Genomic DNA, 23,997 nt, shown 5'->3' with positions numbered 1-23,997 from the left:
CCCTCCTCATGAGCAAAAGAAACCAGCGTCTTCATTCCTTTTGTGTCTATTTTTATAGGTGTTGGGTGAGATAGATCCAACATTAAATTGGTCCTTCGAGCCGGATGTCAACACACCTGAGGATTCCAGTTGTGGAGCCGACTTCCAGTTAAGAGACCGTGGCCACGGCAAGTAAGACCCTTTACGGGACTGGTCTTCGTACTCCTCAACTGGGATCTGAAGGTTGACGACAATCCACAGGATTGAAGACGACTTTGGTGAGTTAAGTTTTTTAAAAAATGTAAAAAAAAGGATTAAAGAGTGAGTGAATTGCGCGACAAAGAAGTCTGCGGTAGAATAAACCTTGTGTGTGTCTATTTTTACAGGTGTTGGGTGAGATAGATCCAACAATGGATAAAAGAAAAGAAAAATCGTAAATCAAATTATTATTTAATGATTAAGATGTCAAATTATAAATATTTATTGTATTAATGAACAGAAAAATTATTTTAGCAGTTAATATTGTGTAATGCCTTGTGATTGAATGGCAACCAGTCCAGGGTGTACCCCAAGTGGCAGAAAATGGATAAATGACATTGAGAGAGAAGTCCAGTGAGTGAGTGAGAGTGAATTGTTCATTCCTGTTCAAAATAGTAAAATGGTGAGAGCTCACTGAAAGAATCTGAATTGAAGTACTTCATGATGCTGGATGGTCTCTTCTCGTTATGACAGGGGTTTATTTGTTAAGCATTGTAATCTACAAGATGATTCGCTGGCTGGCAGAAGTTAAAACTGGCTTGTTCTCCACTTTCTTGGAGTGGAAACATGTAATGTAATTCCTCATGTTTGTCATGTTCCCCAATTATTTAAATTTGTTTCACATAGCTTGCTCGCTGACTCACACGACAGTGCTCTATGTGTGCATCACATTTGTAGTCTGACGAGCAGTCACTTCAGAGTTTTCATTTTTTCCATTTTGTTTACAAAGTATTAAGTCATAATCATTTATGTCTGCATTGCAACGCATCTAAGAATTATTTCTCCCACTCCTGTGATTTACACAGGAATACATGTAAATAGCCAGTCAAAAAATCTGATTTAGACAGTAAATTGAATTTTTGCCAGACCAACTCTGTGAATCTAACCAAAAAGATTTCTGTTAAATTCTCACATAATGCTGAAACCTGTCTAATGATCTTATGTCTTCTCCAGTCAACTCTGACTCACCAAGACCTAAATACCAAAGTAGCTTGGGCTCAGGGCTACACTGGAAAAGGTATTGTGGTGACTATCCTAGATGATGGCATTGAAAAAGACCACCCTGATCTCATCAGCAATTATGTTAGTGAAAAGATTAAGACATTGCATCATTAGGAAACCCAAAGAACATCAGTATTTTAACCTTGGTTCCTGGTCTCTTAGGATCCCAAGGCCAGCTATGATGTCAATGACGGAGATGCTGACCCCCAACCAAGATACACTCAGCGTAATGAGAACAGGTAAGATATGCAGTGAACACAACAATTTGGCAAGGAATTGGTTTTAACTGCCCCTGAATAAGGAAAGTGAACAACTGCATTTGTAAAATCCTAATAAAAAGCACAATTTAGTCAGATAATGAGCATCAAACACTCAACACTCTAGAAAATACACATTTTCTTCACTTCCACACGATTCCAAGCTTATTTAAAGACCCTGTAAAGTGAATTCGGAGCAAGGCAGGGAACACGGAAGGAGCACTGAGGACGAGGAAGAACATGGGAGTCAGAATAATACAAATAAGGCGTAGTTTACGTGAATGTGCAAGACCTGTGTACCACGGTCAAACGTTAATCCTCTGGAGGATTTCAAGGATCTGGCAGGCTTTTATGCAGGCAGAGATGATGACGGCTGATTGAAAACAGGTGCGCGGCCAAGGTGGTGCTGATTAGAGGGAAGGGAGAGAGAGCGAGCGAGAGGGACGCAAAGCGCCACCCAAGCTCCAAAACAGGAACTACAAGGATAGCTCATGACATCCTGGGCCTACTGTAGATTGACTGCAGACAACAAAACAAACAAAAGAACAAAAAAACAACAGCGCTGAGAGATCCAGATATAATGCTAATTATATATCTCTCGTCACGTCATGGAAAACCCCTGTGATGACTCTCTGGGATATATATTCAAGCTATCGTAGTCTTTTAGGAGATACATTTTCGCGGCTCAAATGTATAGGGATTTTTAAGTATAGGCTAGATGCAAAAACATATTTGATTGACAGCTGAAAGTTTAGTGGGACTTGTTTTCAGCGCATTCAGTAGGCACGCTGAGAGAACAAGTCAGTTTTTCACCATTTTAAAGCCTGATTTCATATACTTGGTTTTTTTCTTCAAATTTGGCAGGTTTGTTTACGATACTTTTCTCTGCGCGGTGTCAAATTTGAGATTTTTAATTTTCACTTAACAGGACCTTTAATATCAAGGCCCAGCACAGAAAGATGATTGCATTAAAAATGTGTGCCTTGTTTCAATGCTAAACATAAATCCCCAGCAAGAAATAAAACGTAAATCTCAAACTCAGTCTTTCTCTGTAATTCTGTTCTGCCTTAGTCTAAGACCCCCAGAATAAATAATGTAAGAGTCTACATACCTCTTCACCTCTGCACAGCAAGAATTGTTCTAAATCTGTCTTGAAAGACTGTCGCTTTCTTTGTTGTCATTTGTTGAGGTCAGTCCCAGAGAATAATCTCTTACTGCGATTGCAGACACGTGGATGAAAAGATAGCTCAGAACCTCTCGTTGCTGCTTTTGTTTTTTAAGTATGGTACATGTTGCATTGTGGTTTTCTGACCTTTTAAATGTGATGGGAGCTTTCTTTCGTCATGAAAGCACCTATGATCAGAATTCTTGTTTCTTGTGCATGCGATGGGGTCGAGCAGTCATGCAGAGAACCAAGCAATTTTTGTCAGCATAAAGTATATTAATATCATACTGTCCCACTGACAGAACAAAGCACCACTGGAGGGGATTACTCACCACCTCTGATTCAGCTTCCCAATGGAGCCAAACCATCACCATGAAAAGATGCACATACACACTTGTAAATCAGAGGGCTGACATTTTCACTCACATACACTGCATTACCTAGTCAGTTATAGTGCACTATGTGTTATGTATGAGTGTTAAATTAAAAGCAGGGTGTGAACTATAGTGTGTAGCTGTGCTGTTTGGAAGATCTGTGAGAAAAAAAAATGTCTGCAGTAATTTTGAGTTTTACTGAACTTGTGTGAATAATATCAACAACTCGCTCGAAATCGGATTTTATGAGATGATTCATAGGACGGGGAATAAGGAGGTGGATGTTTTTCTGGCTGCCAGTTTGATAAAGCAATGAGACAAAGGTTGTTTTAATTGTTTCTAATTAACATGTCAGGCTCTGTGCTTCACGAGTTGGTAGTTTTTACAGATATTGGAATGGCGACAGGCTACACTAAAAGGGATTGAACCTCGGTCCTCAGAACTGTGAGGCAGACGCTCTAACCAGTCGTCTACCGTGCCGCCCCGTTACTAATAAAACATGATTAATTATCTCAAAGTATGTGCCATAACCACCGATGTACAACCCCAATTCCAATGAAGTTGGGACGCTGTGTTAAAGATATTTAATGTTCAAACTGATAAACTTTATTGTTTTTAGCAAATAATCATTAACTTAGAATTTTAAGGCTGCAACACATTCCATAAAAGCTGGGACAGGGTCATGTTTACCCCTGTGTTACATCACCTTTTCTTTTAACAACATTCAATTAACCTTTGGGAACTGAGGACACTAATTGTTGAAGCTTTGTAGGTGGAATTCTTTCCCATTCTTGCTTGATGTACAGCATCAGCTGTTCAACAGTCCGGGGTCTCCGTTGTCGTATTTTACGCTTCATAATGCGCCACACATTTCCAATGGGAGACAGGTCTGGACTGCAGGCAAGCCAGTCTAGTACCCGCACTCTTTTACGATGAAGCCACGCTGTTGCAACACCTGCAGAATGTGGTTTGACATTGTCTTGCTGAAATAAGCAGGGGGGTCCATGAAAAAGACGTTGCTTGGATGGCAGCATATGTTTGTCCAAAACCTGTATGTACCTTTCAGCATTAATGGTGCCTTCACAGATGTGTAGGTTACCTAGGTCATCAGCACTAACACAGCCCCATACCATCACAGATGCTGGCTTTTGAACTTGCGTCCATAACAGTCCAGATGGTTCTTTTCCTCTTTGGCCCGGAGGACACGACGTCCACAATTTCCAAAAACAATTTGAAATGTGGTCTCGTCGGACCACAGAACACTTTTCCACTTTGTATCACTCCATCTTAGATGAGCTTGGGCCCAGAGAAGCCGGCGGAATTTCTGGGTGTTGTTGATAAATGGCTTTTGCTTTGCATAGTAGAGTTTCAAATTGCACGTACGGATGTAGCGGCAAACTGTATTTACTGACATTGGTTTTCTGAAGTGTTCCTGATCCCATGTGGTGATATCCTTTACACATTGATGTCGGTTTTTGTTGGATGTGTCGGTTTTTGTTGGAGTGCCGCCTGAGGAATCGAAAGTCACAGGCATTCAATGTTGGTTTTCGGCCTTGCCACTTACATGCAGTGATTTCTCCAGATTCTCTAAACCTTTTGATGATATTATGGACGGTAGATGATGAAATCCTTAAATTCCTTGCAATTGTACATTGAGGAACATTAAACTGTTCGACTATTTTCTCACGAACTTGTTCACAAACCTCGCCCCATCTTTGCTTGTGAATGACTGAGAAATTCAGGGAAGCTCCTTTTATACACAATCATGGCACCCACCTGTTCCAAATTAGCCTGTTCACCTGTGGGATGTTCCAAACAGGTGTTTGATCAGCATTCCTCAACTTTCTCAGTCTTTTTTGCCACCTGTCCCATCTTTTTTTGGAATGTTGTTAAAAGAAAAGGTGATGTAACACAAGGTGATGTAACACAGGGGTAAACATGACCCTGTCACAGCTTTTTTGGAAAGTGTTGCAGCCATAAAATTTTAAGTTAATAATTATTTGCTAAAAACAATGAAGTTTATCAGTTTGAACATTAAATATCTTGTCTTTGTAGTGTATTCAATTAAATATAAGTTGAACATGATTTGCAAATCATTGTATTCTGTTTTTATTTATGTTTAACACAACATCCCAACTTCATTGGAATTGGGGTTGTACGACACCCGCCAGCAAGCATTACCATAGACAACATTTACAGTACATAGACCCCGCCTTGAGTGCTTATTCGTACGTCGACGGCACAGCCCTATCGATGTGGGAAAGTTAAGCGATCTGTGAAGATGCCTCGTTCATTTGCTGTTTGGAGGTGTTTTACACTCAAAGCCAGAACGCATGGGATTCAGACTGAACCATTAGTTTTGATTGAATTTGGCTATTGTAACATATTTTCAGAATATAATTTGCAGATTTTGTGGCTAATATGGTGGCCACATCCAATATGGCTGATGAACTGACGTAATTTCTATGCATTCTAAGGCCAGTACAGACGCAAGACTCATATAAACATTTTGTTTTGTATTTGAAAGTAAGCTTAAACCCAGCGTTTTTTCCTGGAGTAGTAAATATTTTTGTTGCATGCAAAAATTTAAAAAAGGAAAAGAAAGCCGATCATCATTTTAGATGTTGTCACTGCTGGTGTAGTGGAACATTTGCCTGACTTCGGTGCATGCAGCGTGGATTGAGTTACCACTCAGTGACGGTGTGAATGTGAGTGCAAATAGTTGTCTGTGTCTATGTGTGCCCTGCGACTGACTGTCGACCAGTTCAGGGATTTTAAGACCAATTTTAGGGGGGCTAAGATTCTGGAGATTTACAACTTTGTGGGAACAGTTTGGAGATGGCCCATCCCTGTTCCAACATGTTTGTGCATCAGTGCGCAAATCAAGGTTCATAAAGGCAGGGATAAGAGAATTTGATGTGGATGAACTTGACTGGCCTGCACAATCCTGACCTCAACCCTATAGAATTAGAGCACCGACTGAGAGCCAGGCCTTCGTATCCAACATCAGTGTGTAACCAAACAAATATGGTCCTGGGGAAATGGCCATACATTTCCATAAACTCACTCTTACACCTAGTTGAAAACCTTCCCACAACAGTTGATGTTATAGCTGCAAAGGGTGGACCGATGTCACATTAAATCCTATGGTTTAACAATGGGATATTACGGAAATTCACGTGAGTCAAGGCAGTTGAGGAAATACTTTTGGCCATATAGTGTAGATTGAACGGTAAATCGAAAGTTTCACCTTTCGGCTCAGCTCCTTCTTCACCACGACAGACCGTCACTGCAGGCGCTGCACCAATCTCTCGCTCCATTCTTTCGTGACTCGTGAACATAACCATAAGATACTTGAAGTCCTACATTTGGGCCAGGAACTCATCCCTGACTTGGAGAGGGAACTGGACACTTTTCTGACTTAGTACCATGGTCTCAGATTTGGAGGTGCTTATTCTCATCTCAGCCGCTTCATACTTCGCTATGAATCGCTCCAGCAAGAGTTGAAGATTGCAGCTTTTACAATCACATCATCTGGAAAAAGCAGAAATGCAATACGAAACTGGACCCCTTCAACACCTTGGTTCCACCTAGAAATTCTGTCCTTAACGGTTATTAACAGAATCGGTGACAAAGTGCAGCCTTGGCAAAGTCCAACCTTTACTGGAAACTAATCCGATATAATGCGAACAAAACTCCGACACTGATCATACGGGGACCGAACAACCCGTATAAGGGTGTCCGGTACCCCATAGTCCCAAAGCACCCGCCCCCCAAGAACTCCCCAAGGGACACAGTCCTCCACCTTGACGGAATCGCCACTGGTGTCCACCGACGGATTCAGGGATTGCTGCTATGATAGGCACCAACCACTTTACAGCTATAGCTCTGGTCGGCCACCTGTGTGGCCGAAGTTCTGCCGGAGGTGGTAATTCAACAAGCTGGGTATTGTCCTCAATGATGCACCACAGACTGTTACCAGATGCCTACGAGCCATTCGAACTCACCAATTTCCTGTCCCAGCCATCATTGCTCCAGCAAAGGCCAGATCATAAGGAGCCATGCTGGTTCTTTCTTGGAAGGCACAGATGAGTGAATCTCATCTCCTCCACAACGTCATCACAGAAAGACCTCAGCACAACTGCCTTAAGTCCCGGCATCCCTTCACTCTACAGGCTTGAACTGGTCCTCACAACTCCAGCTGACATCAGCGAGGCTTCCTTGGTTAAGGCAAGATGGAGGGAACAATGGAAGGCAGCAAAACCATCCAGGCTTCACCACTACATCAAAGACCCCACAGGTGCCCCTGGCTAGCACCTGCCGTGAAAGCAGCACTCAATTGCCTGAGAACAAGCATGGGATGCTTTGGCGAGTCGATGAAGAGGTGGGGCCTTGCGGACAGTAGCCAATGTGAATATGGAGACACACTACAAACCATGGAACACGTCATCACCAGCTGCCCCAAACATTGGTCACCAAATGGCGATCTAGGCCTTCTTTTCCTAGCCGATGAACCTCTGAACTGGCTTTCTACAACATGCGCAGTAAGACAACAGCAACTCTATAATTTATATTATTCATTATTAATTCAAATGTATAATGCCATCATGCATACATACATTTACCTCACAAGGGAATAATGCTTATTAATTAATTAACTTGAATTAGCAGAAGAATTTCACATTTATTGGTAAGGAGGCAGTGTCATGCAAAGAGACCAATTTCAATAACATTCACTTTAAGTCAGTAGCGCTTTTAGCCCAGTTGCGCGGAGCAACAAACCTATGTGCACGACCAACATATTCCGCGGCCGCGTGCGCTTTGCTGTGTGGAGTGGCTGACGCCAGCATGAAGAGTTCTTTCTGGCTAGCCGTGGATTGAGGTTGCTGAGCTTAGTTTATAAACTCTCCCACTGTGTATGTTTTACAGTCAGGTATATAAATACTGGTACTGAAGGATTATTTCCCTGGTGAAAAAAACATTATTTTCACAACAATTGGGAAGATCAAGAACACTCTCCAGGAGGTAGGTGTATGTGTGTCAAAGACTACAATCAAGAAAAGATTTCACTTGAGTGATTACAGAGGGTTCACCACAAGATGTAAACCATTGGATAGCCGCCTCAAAAACAAGAAGGCCAGATTAGAGTTTGCCTAACAACATTTAAAAACGTTCTGGAACAACATCTTATGGACGTATGAGACAAAGATCATCTTTTACCAAAGTGACGGGAAGAGAAGTGTTTGGAGGATGAAAGGAACTACTCGTAGTCCAAAACAAACCACCTCATCAGTGAAGCATGGTGGTGGTAGTGTCATGGCGTGGGCATGTATGGCTTCCAACGGAACTGGTTCCCTTGTATTTATTGATGTGACTTCTGAGAAAATGAGCAGGATGAATTCTGAAGTGTTTTGGGCAATATTATTTGGTCATATTCAGCCAAATGCTTCAGAACTCACTGGACAGCACTGCTACACAATGAACCAAAGCATACTGAGAAAGCAACCAGTTTTTTTTTAAAGCAAAGAAATTTAATGTTATGCAATGTCTACGTCAATCACGTGACCTGAATCCGATTGAGCATGCATTTCACTTGCACAAAACAAAACTGGAGGCAACATGCTGCAAGAACAACAAGCAGGAACTGAAGACAGTTGCTGGAGAGGCCTGACAGAGCATCACCAGGGATGAAATCCAGTGTCTGGTGTGTCTGTGTGTTACAGACTTCAGGCTGTAATTGATTGCAAAGGATTTGCAACCGCGGCACGGTGCCTGACTGGTTAGAGCGTCAGCCTCACAGTTCTGAGGACCTGGGTTCAATCCCCGGCCCCGCCTGTGTGGAGTTTGGATGTTCTCCCCGTGCCTGCGTGGGTTTTCTCCGGGCACTCCGGTTTCCTCCCACATCCCAAAAACATGCATTAATTGGAGACTCTAAATTGCCCGTAGGTGTGAATGTGAGTGCAAATGGTTGTTTGTTTCTGTGTGCCCTGCGATTGGCTGGCAACCAGTTCAGGGTGTACCCCGCCTCCTGGCCAATGACAGCTGGGATTGGCTCCAGCACGCCCGCGACCCTATTGAGGAGAAGCGGCTCATAAAATTGATGGATGGATGGATGGATGGATTTGCAACCACAAATTAAAAAGTGGAAGTTTGATTTATGATTTGTCATGTTACCTTTGGTCCCTTAAAAAGTGGGAGGCATACAAACATTACAAACTGTTGTAATTAAAGTCTGCAGTTAAAGCACATCTTGTTCCTTACATTTCAAACCATTGTGGTGGTGTTTAGAGCCAAAAAAATTAGAATTGTGTTGGTGTCCCAATATTTATGGTCTTAACTGAATCTATTCAAGTTGGACCTGATTAACATGGCATCCATCTACTCGCAGGCCACACTGAGCGAGCGCGGGGTCCATGTTACCCCCGGCCCGCCCGTTTCCCTAAGCCCGGCTTGAAGGTACACTGTGTAACATTTTCAATTGTTTACTGGCAATTTGTTATCATTGGTGTATTATGACCTCTGCTAATAATCTAACACATTCTCGTAAACGAAGAATTTTAGATTTATTTATACATAAGAGTGGTGACCCAGTAGGGGAGCGCCATGACAATCAGCCATCTTGAAACTATTGCCGCCGTATTGGACAAGCAGCACCAAACGAGGAATAACTATGGTGTTGCCTGTGATTCATCGCAGAGATTGAGACACTTGCGTCTTATTACCGTACCCCGGCAAATCTGCACTACTGCAGCAACATAATGCAGGAGAATGGATATGCAAAATAGACAGTTACGCTATTGATGAGAAAGCAAAAAATGCAACTTAAAGCAGTGGAGCATTCAAAAGACGTTAAACATCGGGCTAGCCTTCCCCAGGTGGAAGGAGCTCATGAGAGAAAAGGAATTTAAAAGGGATGCTGAAGCGTGAAATGTGTTCCCACACTGTGTTGCATTGCAATTTCGGGTGTTACGGGGGTCTTGTTTCCAACTGAAGACGTGCTTGGTCGCGGTGTTGCCTCACTGTTAACTTCATATTTTGTCATTTGAATTGAAGTATAGTGAGATGTTGCTGTGCTACGTGGAGCAGCACCTTGTCACATGATCGCAAATGGAAAAAAAAATCTATCTATCATCTATATACTTTTACAGCTTTCCTGCTTGGCGGTGCCAGGAAAGAGGGAATTCCTAGTAATTTCAGATTATGTTGGCTTTGATGTCATCTGTAAAATGAAAAAAAAGCTAAACTTCGACCATATCACGACAGCAACGAGGGTGCTTTGACAAAGGTTTTCTCTGACTCTAACTGAACAGTGAGCTGCGAATGGAGCGAAATGGAGCAATAAGAAAACAGAAAGAAATAATAAGAAGAAGAATCATCACATTTATTGATTATTGTTTACAAAGTTGCAACATTTAGCAAAGCCAGAATAATGCAATCCTGCCCCACTGTACTTGTAATGGCATCTTTATTTCCATACAACCAGGCAGACTTGGAGGAGGGCAGACTGTGACCTTTGTCTTAAACCGTGATTCATTGTGCGTTCTATGTGCTTTCTTTAATTTATCTAGCACAGGAAAGGATCGTGTTTTTGTTGCGCTGCTGTGGTTATGCTGCCAGACTCCAGTGTACAATGCACTATTGATCACTGATACTCAGTAATTGCTGTATTTCTCAGTTGACAAGATACTTAGGAATACAATGTTAGAGCATAGTACGTGAGGTAGTACTCTGCATTGTTCAGAGATTTGTTTATCTTTATACTACACAAAAATACTACATCTACATTGTTTTCATATTCCCAAGTGTCAATATCTTACATTTGTCATTTTTAAGTACATGCCTCATCAAAATGATGTATTTGCTCTCTTACCTCAGTGCTGCCAAGTGATAAAGTTGATTGATTCAGAGAGTATAACATCTGTCACATTTTTATCACAGGCGACCAGAAGTCACTTGTGTCACTTGTATAACTGCCACTGAGGGAATTAAACCTGGGCCACTTTGGTCATAGGCTTTATATTTTTGACCATTATTATGTCTTTAAGTACCTTATGGACCTGACCAGACAGCATTCAAGTCTTTTTGGGCTCTCTGTAGCAATCTTTACATACAGGATTGGATTTTAAAAAATGACAACAGTAAATCATTATAAATAGGATTGGATTCATGTGGTGTAGTTTCATCAAACATAAAACAAAGGCAGAGTATGCAGTTTTCAAACCGTTGAATGTAGCCTCACTTTATCCACCCCTTCACATCTCTACCAAAAGAAATGCCCTCTGCTCACTATGTTACTGTTCATGGCAGCTCCATTGCTAGGATGGCTAATTCACGATGGAGTATTGCTGAACACGAAATGTCACTGGTTTGATGTATTTTTTTGGAATGTACAATCAATTAAAAATATCGCAGAGGTGATCAACTTACCTGACGACCCGGTGAGAACGGTGAGGTGATGCACGCATTGGTTTTCCAAGCCCGTCTGTTTATAGGACACCACTGTTATATATGTTTACCTTTGATTTTTCTCGAGGGAGAGCTGTCCAATTCCTTCTTTTTAACTTTTCCTGCTAACCGGAGTAATATAATCCGGCCAAGAAAGTGCTGCCGTGTGTCCCCCTGAGGCTGCATGTTGGGTGGTGCACGTGAGCAAATGATTGACAGTCTTCGGTTCCACCTCTTGTCTCTACAGTCTCTAATTGGCATTTCTTGTTGCGCCGTGAACAGTTGCATAATATAATTCAAATTAATTTTGAGGCATAAAATGGAGCCAGAGAGGTATGATTTTCCAAAAGATAATTTTATTAACATCCTACTGTCACGTAATACAGACAGTTTTAACATATATGGCAAACAGTGTTATTAAATTTGAAACAAATCTGCTCGTATTTTCTTTAGCATGGTGGAGAAAGCAACTTTGTGGTTGGCCAAACAATATCGTGACCTCCAATGTAATCCTTTGGACAGACCAGTGTTTAAGCTACACCAACTGAGCAGAAAACAGCCTCAACCATTGGGTCGCACCATTGAATGGACAGCCCATAGAAACAGACTGAAATAAGATTTTATGACAAGAAACAGATCCCTACAATTAAACCAAGAATGGTCAAGCTACCAGCCACATTCGGTCATGCTTTCATGCCTCCTAGTCACAGTCAAAACTCAACACAAACAAGGGTATACATGTGGCGACCTTTAAACCAGCATTTAAATCTGCATATGAATGATGTAATTGGAGCCTCACCCATTGGACCTAATGGGCTCTTGGTGCTAAACATTTAAATAAATGTTTCAATATAGTGGCCGCAAAGAAAACGTAGTTGAAGAGTGGAATTTAGTTACATTCCATCTCATATTTGTTTAAATCTCTTGGGAATAGCAATACACAAGTACTGTGGCGTCCTTTGAAATTGGCCTATAACGATGTTATGCTTCTGGGTCCTTTAAACAACGTGTTAGATCATTTTTAGCCCACCAGTTCTTTTCCTTTTTACTCTCTGTTACAGAATTTTTTTTTTTTAAGTGTAGACAAATCGAGGAAAAGGTGTGCTTTTTAGAAACACATTTAGCAAAAATTCACATCAAGGTGTCGCCCACATACCTTCGTATTCTCTATCACAATGAATGAAATATTGATAAAGCTGTCACTGCTTGGAAGTAGACTCATTTTTGTACAAACTGACAAGGTAACATTTCCCCATCACATCATGCCACGTCAAAGAAGGAATACGCTTCAGTCTGCATACACTGCGCCCCCATATCCCTATAATGGCGTCCGTTTGACTCATCTCATCCAGTGCGCGAAGGTTGAAAGTTGCGAGGCATGGCCCCAAAACGTTCATAACCTTCTTCATCTGTATCCTATTTTCAAAACGTTCGTATCATCAGAAAGCTTGCTAAACACAGATACTGACAACATATAATAAATTAAATTACAGAATGCTGCACACAAAACATGCATAGAAAAAATGAAAAGCCAAGAATGAACAAACACTGCCCAAGTTGTTGATAGTAAGGGATAAATGTAGCACAACAAAGCAGCATTTGTCGATGATAAAATTAATGAAATTCGCATTGGAAACAAAAGAAAATATATAAGCCATGCCACTCTGAGTTACGTCACAAGCAAGCCAGCGACGATGTGTGTGTCTCTCATCTTTTTGACGGTCATTTGTCAACTGTAAATTTTGAGAAATGCTATTCGAAGACTTGTGGTGAGCCTGTGTACTTGATCAGTACAAAAAATCTGAAGCCTTGGATTAATGCGAGCGGTTCAATGGCTTTTCCAGGTGTGCGATGAAAAGCATGAACTTGTGCAATCTGTCTGTTGTGTGATAGCTGCCAACACACAGACATACATACAGCACATACAAGCACTTGAACAGAACAAGGGTAAAAGTGATGTGTGAAAGGTGTCCTTTTCACTGTTATTTAGGACAGTCAACTTATTACTAAATTCCCAATTTAAGTTATTATCATTAAAAGTATTGTTTTGGTTTTTATAAATGACTGTAGTATAAATACATTGTGCATCTTGGGTAAAAGATGTGTTTGACGTTTTGTTTTAAAAGCTGATCCTTCATTATTTGTGCATGCGCATGGTCTGAAGATGTTCTAAATTTGTTCGCAGAGTACAAACAAAAACAAATATGAGCATATTGATAAATCACAGGTTTGTGTGTCAAACGTGCTAACGCACAATTTAAGCACAAATCTTTGCATATGCACGGTTAGTAAATGAGGCTCACTGTTTTTTAATTTCATAAAAGTAATAATGCATTCATCCATTTTATCTGGGGTCAGTTCGCTGGGGCAGCAGCTTAAGCAGGGAACCCCAGACTTCCTTCTCCCCAACCACTTGATTCAGTTTACCAGGTCAGCCATGACACATAGTCTCTCCAGCAAGTCTTTCCCTGTCTCCCATGTGGGACAATCCCAGAAATCTTCACCAAGGAGGCATTCAGGCGGCATCTTAACAAGATGCCTGAGCCACCGTATCTGTCTCCTTTCCATGCGGAGGAGCCGCGGCTCTATTCTGAGCCGCGGCTCTATTCTGAGCCGCTCCTGGATGACCGAGTTTGCTACCCTATTTCGAAGAGAGAGTCATGTCACGCTGTGTTGGAAAACAGAGTCTGACATCAACGGTTCGCCTGTGGCCACTACTACATATAATCACTAATATAAAACCCAGATTCCAATTAAGTTGGGACGTTGTGTTAAACATAAATAAAAACAGAATACAATGATTTGCAAATCATGCTCAACCTATATTTAATTGAATACACTACAAAGACAAGATATTTAATGTTCAAACTGATAAACTTTATTGTTTTAAGCAAATAATCATTAATTTAGAATTTTATGGCTGCAACACGTGACAAAAAAGCTGGGACAGGGTCATGTTTACCAGTGTGTTACATCACCTTTTCTTTGGGAACTCAGGACACTAATTGTTGAAGCTTTGTAGGTGGAATTCTTTCCCATTCTTGCTTGATGTACAGCTTCCGCTGTTCAACAGTCCGGGGTCTCTGTTGTCGTATTTTACGCTTCATAATGCGCCACACATTTTCAATGTGTGATAGGTCTGAACTGCAGGCAGGCCAGGTCTAGTACCCGCACTCATTTATTACAAAGCCACACTGTTGTAGCACGTGCAGAATGTGGTTTGGCATTGTCTTGCTGAAATAAGCTGGGGCGTCCATGAAAAAGATGGCAGCATATGGTTCTCCAAAACCTGTATGTACCTTTCAGCATTAATGGTGTCTTCACAGATGTGTAGGTTACCCATGCCATTGGTACTAACACAGGCCCATACCATCACAGATGCTGGCTTTTGAACTTTGCGTCCATACAGTCCGGATGGTTCTTTTCCTCCATGTCCCAGAGGACACTACGTCCACAATTTCCAAAAACAATTTGAAATGTGGACTTGTTGGACCACAGAACACTTTTCCACTTTGCATCAGTCTATCTTAGATTAGCTCGCGCCCAGAAAAGCCGGCGGCGTTTCTGGGTGTTGTTGATAAATGGCTTTTGCTTTGCATCGTAGAGTTTTAAGTTGCACTTATGGATGTAGCGCCAAACTGTATTTACTGACATTAGTTTCCTGAAGTGTTCCTGAGCCCATGTGATGATATCCTTTACACATTGATGTCGGTTTTTGTTGGATGTGTCGGTTTTTGTTGGAGTGCCGCCTGAGGGATCGAAAGTCACGGGCATTTAATGTTGGTTTTTGGCCTTGCTGCTTACATGCAGTGATTTCTCCAGATTCTCTGAACCTTTTGATGATATTATGGACCGTAGATGATGAAATCCCTAAATTCCTTGCAATTGTACGTTGAGGAACATTGTCCTTAAACTGTTCGACTATTTTCTCACGCACTTGTTCACAAAGAGGTGAACCTCGCCCCATCTTTGCTTGTGAATGACTGAGCAATTCAGGGAAGCTCCCTTTATACCCAATCATGGCACCCACCTGTTCCAAATTTCCGTATTTTCACGACCATAAGGCGCACTTAAAAGTCTGAAATTTTCTCCAAAATGGGCGGCGCGCCTTATGTGTGCACCGAGTTCCAAAATCTGTAAATGTTGTTGTGTGACTTTAATGAGCGCTCCGCTTGACTGACTGGGAGTATTTCCTGCCGACACGCTGCCTACATAGAGGAAGGCGGACGTGACTGAGTACAGCATGCGGACGTAAAGGGGGAAGGGCGTGCGTGACAGAGGACGCAAAAGACACGCCCCCAGTAGGTATATAGTTCCGGTATGTGCATCGGTTTGGGTAAGGACCCCCGAAAATGGCACCTACGAAGAGACACGCTGACAAAGCAGTTTAAACGTTTTAGGTTAAAATATTCATGCCCCCACACCTGTGAGTTGTAATCTGATCAACAAAACTGTATCAACTAAAAAATTGTAAACTGTATCAACTCATAGAATAATTGTCTCTCAAACAATCAGAATCATGAATTGATCATTGTCTGTGAGTTTAATAGGTCAATAACATGTTTGAAGTTGCAAGTTTCTCTTTGCTCACGCTGCTGAAAAGAAATGCCTGCCTGCATATAGAGGGCCAATTTGCTGCTTGATTACGTACAGCATATAGTTAATGAAGGAGCTGTCAAGTCACCATTAACTGCCTGGCATTAATACATTATAAGACAAGCTAACTGGCAGTAGAATCTCTGGACAGCAATGGTAGCATTTAATTGCACAAGCATTACACTCTCCTATATGTTGTGCCATGACGCTTCTGTAAGGAAGACCTCACTGACAGTCCATGAATAATAACAAGCCCTGTCAGGACATTTGTTTGTTGGTTTAATGTTCACTTTTACATACAATATATAGTTGTTGACAAGCTGAAGTGTAATAAATTTGATGAATTATTTATTAGCAAGCATCATTGTTTGTCCTCTCCTTTAGCCGTCACCTTATCGTGGTGGAGGGGTTTGTGTGTCCCACTGATCCTAGGAACTAAGTTGTCTGGGGCTTCACGCCCCTGGTAGGGTCACCGATGGCAAACAGGTCCTAGGTGAGGGACCAGACAAAGCACGGCTCCAGAAACCCCTAGGAAGAAATAATCAAATAGATCTAGGTTTCCCTTGCCCGGACGTGGGTCAACAGGGCCACCCTCTGGAGCCAGGCCTGGAGGTGGGGCTCGAAGACGAGTGACTGATGACTGGCCTGCACCCATGGGGCCCGGCCAGGCACAGCCCGAAAGGGTAACGTGGGTCCCCCTCCTACAGCCGGCCCCAGGTGGTGCCGTAGGGGTCGGGTGTAGTGTGAGCTGGGTGGTGGCCAAAGGCAAGGACCTTGGCGATCCGATCCCCGGCTACAGAAACTGCCTCTAGGGACGTGGAATGTCACCTCTCTGGCAGTGAAGGAGCCCAAGCTGGTGTGTGAGGTTGAGAAGTTCCAACTAGATATAGTCAGGCTCGCCTCCACACACTGCTTTGGCTATGGTACCAGTCCTCTTGAGAGGGGTTGGACTCTTTTCCACTCTGGAGTTGCTCATCGTGAGAGGCGCCGAGCAGGTCTGGGTATACTTATTGCCCCCCAGCTCGGCGCCTGTACGTTGGGGTTCTCCCCGGTGGACGAGAGGGTAGCCTCCCTCCGCCTTCGGCTGGGGGGGACGGGTCCTGACTGTTGTTTGTGCCTATGCACCAAACAGAAGTTCAGCGTACCCACCTTTTTTGGAGTCCTTGGAAGGGGTGCTGGAGAGTGCTCCCACTGGAGACTCAATTTTTTTGCTGAGGGACTTCAATGCTCACGTGGGCAATGACAGTGAGGCCATGGAAAATGACTTCCGGATGACTTCAAGGAAATTCTGGTCCACCATCCGGCATCTCAGGAGGGGGAAGCAGTGCACCATCAACACTGTGTATAGTGGGAATGGGGCGCTGCTGACCTTGACTCTGGACGTTGTGAGTCGGTGGAGAGAATACTTCGAAGACCTCCTCAATTCCACCGACACAAAGCAGAGGTCTCGGAGGTGGGCTCTCCTATCTCTGGGGTTGAGGTCACCGAAGTGGTTAAAAAGCTCTTCGGTGGCAAGGCCCCTGATACGGGCTGTTCGATGCCTGTACGACCGGTGTCAGAGTTTGGTCCGCATTGCCGGCAATAAGTCAGACTTGTTTCCGGCGAGGGTTGGACTCTGCCAATGCTGCCCTTTGTCACCGATTCTGTTAATAACTTTTATGGACAGAATTTCTAGGCGCAGCTGAGGTGTAGAGGGGTCCGGTTTGGTGGCCTCAGTATTGCATCTTTGCTTTTTGCAGATGATGTGGGTCTGTTGGCTTCATCAGGCCGTGATCTCCAACTCTCACTGGAGCGGTTCGCAGCCGAGTGTGAAGTGGCTGGGATGACAATCCATCCATCCATCCATTTTCTGAGCCGCTTCTCCTCACTAGGGTCGCGGGCGTGTTGGAGCCTATCCCAGCTATCATCGGGCAGGAGGCGGGGTACACCCTGAACTGGTGGCCACCCAATCGCAGGGCACATACAAACAAACAACCATTCGCACTAAAGTTGTCAATTAACCTACCACGCATGTCTTTGGGATGTGGGACGAAACCGGAGTGCCCGGAGAAAACCCACACAGGCACGGGGAGAACATGCAAACTCCACACAGGCGGGGCAAGGGATTGAACTCCGGACCTCAGAACTGTGAGGCAGACGCTCTAACCAGTCGGCCACCATACTGCTGGGATGAGAATCAGTACCTCTAAATCTGAAACCAAGGTCCTCAGTCGGAAAAAGGTGGAGTGCCCTCTCCAGGTCAGGGATGAGATCGTTCCCCAAGTGGAGGAGTTCTTGGGGTCTTGCTCACGAATGAGGGAAAAATGGAACGAGAGATCGACAGGCGGAGGATGCGGACTTTGTATTGGTCTGTTGTGGTGAAGAAGGAGATAAGACGAAAGGCGAAGCTCTCTATTTACCGGTCGATCTACATTCCTACCCTCACCTGTGGTCACGAGCTATGGGTCAGATACAAGCGGCCGAAATGAGTTTCCTCTGCGGGGTGTCCGGGCTCTACCTTAGAGATAGGGTAAGAAGCTTGGTCATCCGGGAAGGGCTCAGAGTAGAGCCGCTCCTCCTCCACATTGAGAGGAACCAGATGAGGCGGTTCGGGCATCTGTTTAGGATGCCTCCAGGGCGCCTCCCTGGTGAGGTGTTCCCGGCACGTCCCAACGGAAGGAGACCCCGGGGACGACCCAGGATAACGCTGGAGCGACGACGTCTCTCGCCTTGCCTGGAAACGCCTCGGGATCCCCTCAGAAGAGCTGGAGGAAGTGGCTGTAGAGAGGGAAGTCTGGGCTTCCTTGCTAAAGCTACTGCCCCCACGACCCGACCTCGGATAAGCGGAAGAAGCTGGATGGATGGATGGATCATTGTTTGTCTGTGTAATACTTTTTGTATTATTGTTTTACATGGGCCATGGGCCTGATCTATTAAGATCCGAAATAGTGGGCTCTAAATTGCATGTTCACTCACTCTACCAGATTCCGTAACCGCCATATTTAAAAGAGTTTTAAGCGTTACGTAGCTCTGATGGGTTTCAGAATGGAACATTTGGGAGAGCACCGCAAGCACAAAATGAAGTTTAAAGTAATAGAATTTGAAGTTAGTGCAAAAGGCAAACAAACACATTACTCAGTTATAGAAAATAAATCTATCGCTCTGATAATTTGAGGGAAGCCATCGTAATGACCATGTTTGATTTAATCTCATCTGGAGTGCTTTGCAATTGGATGTACTGTATCTGCCCATCCTAAGTAACATTACGTTTAAAACTTTGGACAGCACAGCCCGAAAACGGCTCGAGCAGCGGCCAGCACCAAATGTCAGAAATAAAGAAATCCAGCGTTAAAAGGAGTTTCATCATGGCATGGCGCCTGACTGTGACTGCCTCCAAGCCAGATCAATCAGAAGCTCCAAAATTGCATGAGTGAACAGACAATATGTTGTGAGATTTGTTCCTGATGTTTCAAAAATGTTTACACGAGCAGAAAACTGTAAAAAGGTAGGTAGGTAGGTAGCGACAACAGATGCAAGGGCACATCTACATTGTGTGCAGTCTGCCAAGGTTGTCCCAATTATATCTTAGACATGAGCTGCAACTGATCAAACGTATTTAACAGATTGAGGAGTATACATTTGTGCTATGTTGGTGTATTTTACATAATTGACAATGTGTCCTCTAAAGCTCAACACCTGCGTTAATAAATTATTTAGTGAATGATTAATGTACATTGATCAGATATTTCAGTTTATTGATGTTGCTCTCAAGATAAAGATTTAGGTCTGTGTCTGTCAGTAATATACATAATAAACGCATAATGGACAACATATCTATTTTTTTAATTTTTATATTTTAAATTATGGTAATTAAAATATCTGCGATTGGATGGCAACCAGTTCAGGGTGTATCCCACCTCTCGCCCGAAGATAGCTGGGATAGTCTCCAGCACGCCCGCGACCCTAGTGAGGATAAGCAATACAGAAAATGGATGGATAATTAAATTATTTTCAGTCAATATTATTTTACTGGATTGGCTGGCAACCAGTTCAGGGTGTACCCCGCCTCCTGCCCAATGATAGCTGGGATACGCTCTAGCACGCCCGCGACCCTAGTGAGGAGAAGCGGCTCAGAAAATGGATGGATGGATTATTTTACTGTAAAATTAGGTGTTGTTATTTTATAAATTCAAGAAAATGTTAAAAATATCTTATTCAAATTTGTTTTTATGCGTATGTAAATTACAAATGAAGGGGTGCGCCAAAAATATCTCACCGAGCTCATCACTTTGGCCAGGGCTGGCCCTACTTTTGTTTGCTCTTGATGTGAAATACAACTAAGTGCTGACGGTTTTATGCCTGAATTTGCACATTTTGGTAGACCTCTAACTGCAAATGCTTTTAGATGTGTTGTACTCTGGATGTTGTGTCAACTGTTATAACACTCAAATCAAAAGATATGTAAATTAGATGAATTTCAGGCCTTCTGGGATTCACAATTAACATTCAGAAAAACTGAAAAAGCTCTTATCTCAATTCAGGGCTAACAGACCTTAATTGCTCAGTATTCACTTGTAAATACATCCTGTTGAATTGTCTTTCATGGACATTCATTTATGCTCTCTTCATAGACATGGAACTCGATGTGCAGGAGAGATTGCAGCTGCAGCAAACAATGGCGTATGCGGCGTTGGTGTGGCTTATAATGCTAAAGTTGGAGGTGAGTGCATCGTAATAATTCTGATATTTAGATATTTTCTCATTTGTCTCATTTGCTTTCAGGTATGGTCACGTAAGGGCATGCAAACTCCACACAGGGGAGGCAGGATTTGAACCCGGGTCCTCAGAACTGTGAGGCAGGTGTGCTAACCAGTTGTTTTCACCGAGCTAACTAGACTCATGATTCTCAAATTGTGCTACAGTATGCAGGCTCCTTCTAGTCAGTGGTACCTGAAATAATTACTGCTTAAGTACAGATCATTTGTATTTAACTTTAAAGTTACATTTCCATTAAATTTTTAATAACTGTATGTTTTTAAACATTGAGGTAAATATTTTATTTATGTAAGGCTGGTACTAACGGTTATTTTAATAATTGATGAATCTGTTGAGGTGACACAGTGAGCAACTGGTTAGCACATCTGCTTTTCAGTTCTAAGGACCCGTGTTCAAATACGGCCTCGCCTGTGTGGTTTGCATGTTCTCCGGGTACTCCGGTTTCCTCCCACGTCCAAAAACATGCATGGTAGGTTAATTGAAGACTCTAAATTGCCCGTAGGTGTGAATGTGAGTGCAAATGGTTGGTTGTTTATATGTGCCCTGCGATTGGCGCCAGCACGTCTGCGACCCCAGTGAGGATAAGCGGTACGGAAAATCCATCCATCCATTTTCTGAGCCGCTTCTCCTCACTAGGGTCGCGGGCGTGCTGTAGCCTATCCCAGCTGTCATCGGGCAGGAGGCGGGGTACACCCTGAACTGGTTGCCAGCCAATCACAGGGCACATGCAAACAAACAACCATTCGCACTCACATTCACACCTACGGGCAATTTAGAGTCTCCAATTAATGCATGTTTTTGGGATGTGGGAGGAAACCGGAGTGCCCGGACAAAACCCATACAGGCACGGTGAGAACATGCAAACTCCACACAGGCGGGGCCGGGATTGAACCCGGGTCCTCAGAACGGTGAGGCTGACGCTCTAACCAGTCGGCCACCGTGCCGCCAAAGTAAAAGCAGATTTTTGCAAATGTCTTATTTTTATCCAACACAAAGATAATCAGTCTCCTTGCATGGAGGACTACAGAAATCTGACAATATTTGCTGTTGAGCGGCTGAAACGCCGAGGATTTGGACAATTTTTAAATTAACCAATGCTCTAAACCAAGGTTGTCGAACTCATTTTTGTCACGGGCCACATCGTAGTTATGACTTCCCTCGGAGAGCCGCTACAACTGTGAACCCATATAAATGAAAGATTACCTCCTATACTGTCATTACATACAGTATACACAACACATTGATGAATAGCCAGTTTTGAAATCAGAAGCCAATAAAAACATGTTTTTCAACTATACAACTTTTCAAAGGGGGATTGGTAACAAAAACATGCTTGCAAATATCTCAATGGTATTACACCAGAACACAATGAGCAATTTTGATTTACTTTCACGGGCCACATAAAATTATGTGGTGGGCCCGGGGCCACCAATTTGACACCTGTGCTCTCAACGATTAATCGATTATCAAAATAGTATTGGCTGTAAAATAAAAGAATACTGTACATATTTTCAGTGCAATAAAGATGAAGAAAAATCATTTCCAGCCTTTGGCTGTTGTGCTTTCACATACAGTACATGCTGTTGAGGATGGTATCTACTTGGATTGCTCACTCATTCACAAGCAAAGATGGGGCGAGGTTCACCTCTTAGTGAACAAGTGCTTGAGAAAATAGTCGAACAGTTTAATGTTCCTCAACGTACAATTGCAAGGAATTTCGGGATTTCATCATCTACGGTCCATAATATTATCAAAAGGTTCAAAGAATCTGGAGAAATCACTGCATGTAAGCGGCAAGGCCGAAAACCAACATTGAATGCCCGTGACCTTCGATCCCTCAGGCGGCACTGCATCAAAAACCAACATCAATGTGTAAAGGATACCACCACATGGGCTCAGGAACACTTCAGAAAACCAATGTCAGTAAATACAGTTCGGCGCTACATTCGTAAGTTCAACTTGAAACTCTACTATGCAAAGCAAAAGCCATTTGTCAACAACACCCAGAAACTCCGCGGGCTTCTCTGGGCCCAAGCTCATCTAAGATGGACTGATCCAAAGTGGAAAAGTGTTCTGTGGTCCGACGAGTCCACATTACAAATTGTTTTTGGAAATTGTGGATGTCGTGTCCTCCGGGCCAAAGAGGAAAAAAACCATCCGGACTGTTATGGACGCAAAGTTCAAAAGCCAGCATCTATGATGGTATGGGGCTGTGTTAGTGCCAATGGCATGGGTAACTTACACATCTGTGAAGGCACCATTAATGCTGAAAGGTACATACAGGTTTTGGAGAAACATATGCTGTCATTCAAGCAATGTCTATTTCATGGACGCCCCTGCTTATTTCAGCAAGACAATGCCAAACCACATTCTGCACGTGTTACAACAGCGTGGCTTCGTCGTAAAAGACTGCGGGTACTCGACTGGCCTGCCAGCAGTTCAGACCTGTCTCCCATTGAAAATGCGTGGCGCATTATGAAGCGTAAAATACGACAACGGAGACCCCGAACTGTTAAACAACTGAAGCTGTACATTAAGCAAGAATGGGAAAGAATTCCACCTGCGAAGCTTCAACAATTAGTGTCCTCAGTTCCCAAACGTTTATTGAATGTTGTTAAAAGAAAAGGTGATGTAACACAGTGGTAAACATGACCCTGTCCCAGCTTTTTTGGAACGTGTTGCAGCCATAAAATTCTAAGTTAATGATTATTTGCTAAAAACAATCAAGTTTATCAATTTGAACATTAAATAGCGTGTCTTTGTAGTGTATTCAATTAAATATAGGTTGAACATGATTTGCAAATCATTGTATTCTGTTTTTATTTATGTTTAACACAACGTCCCAACTTCATTGGAATTGGGGTTGTAATTCATATGGGCAGCTGTGTGGGGTTAGCATGTTTTCTCCACATGCAGGTCAGGTAAAGGGTTAGGGTTTGATTTAGGGTTAGGGTTAAGACTCTCAAATGCCCATTGTTGTGGATTTGAGTGTGAATGGTTGTAAGTCTACATGTACCCTGCCTCTCACCAAAATCAGCCGTGACGCTCAACAGGACACATGGTAGAAAAGGAATGGATGCTTGAAACGATGGATATTGTTCTGAGCAGCTGTAGAAAAAAAAAAGTAATAAATGAGTTATGATTGTTTGACCTTTGAGGCAGTAAG

At 42.9% G+C, this 23,997-nt stretch overlaps 1 protein-coding gene across 2 annotated transcripts in view; it reads left to right on the top strand.

The window, feature by feature from the left end:
* The window catches only part of furinb (furin (paired basic amino acid cleaving enzyme) b), a 114,286-nt gene that overhangs the window by 54,450 nt on the left and 35,839 nt on the right, over positions 1–23,997 (top strand). For both annotated transcript variants that reach the window (XM_061677592.1, XM_061677591.1), the window contains 3 exons: positions 1,192–1,320; positions 1,402–1,478; positions 20,687–20,775. In XM_061677592.1, the coding sequence (XP_061533576.1) occupies positions 1,192–1,320; positions 1,402–1,478; positions 20,687–20,775 (295 nt within the window). The remainder of the gene's footprint in view (positions 1–1,191; positions 1,321–1,401; positions 1,479–20,686; positions 20,776–23,997) is intronic.

This window comes from Phycodurus eques, chromosome 5, assembly GCF_024500275.1.
Source record: "Phycodurus eques isolate BA_2022a chromosome 5, UOR_Pequ_1.1, whole genome shotgun sequence".
Classification (NCBI taxonomy): Eukaryota; Metazoa; Chordata; class Actinopteri; order Syngnathiformes; family Syngnathidae; genus Phycodurus; species Phycodurus eques.
This window is presented reverse-complemented; position numbering and strand designations above follow the sequence as displayed.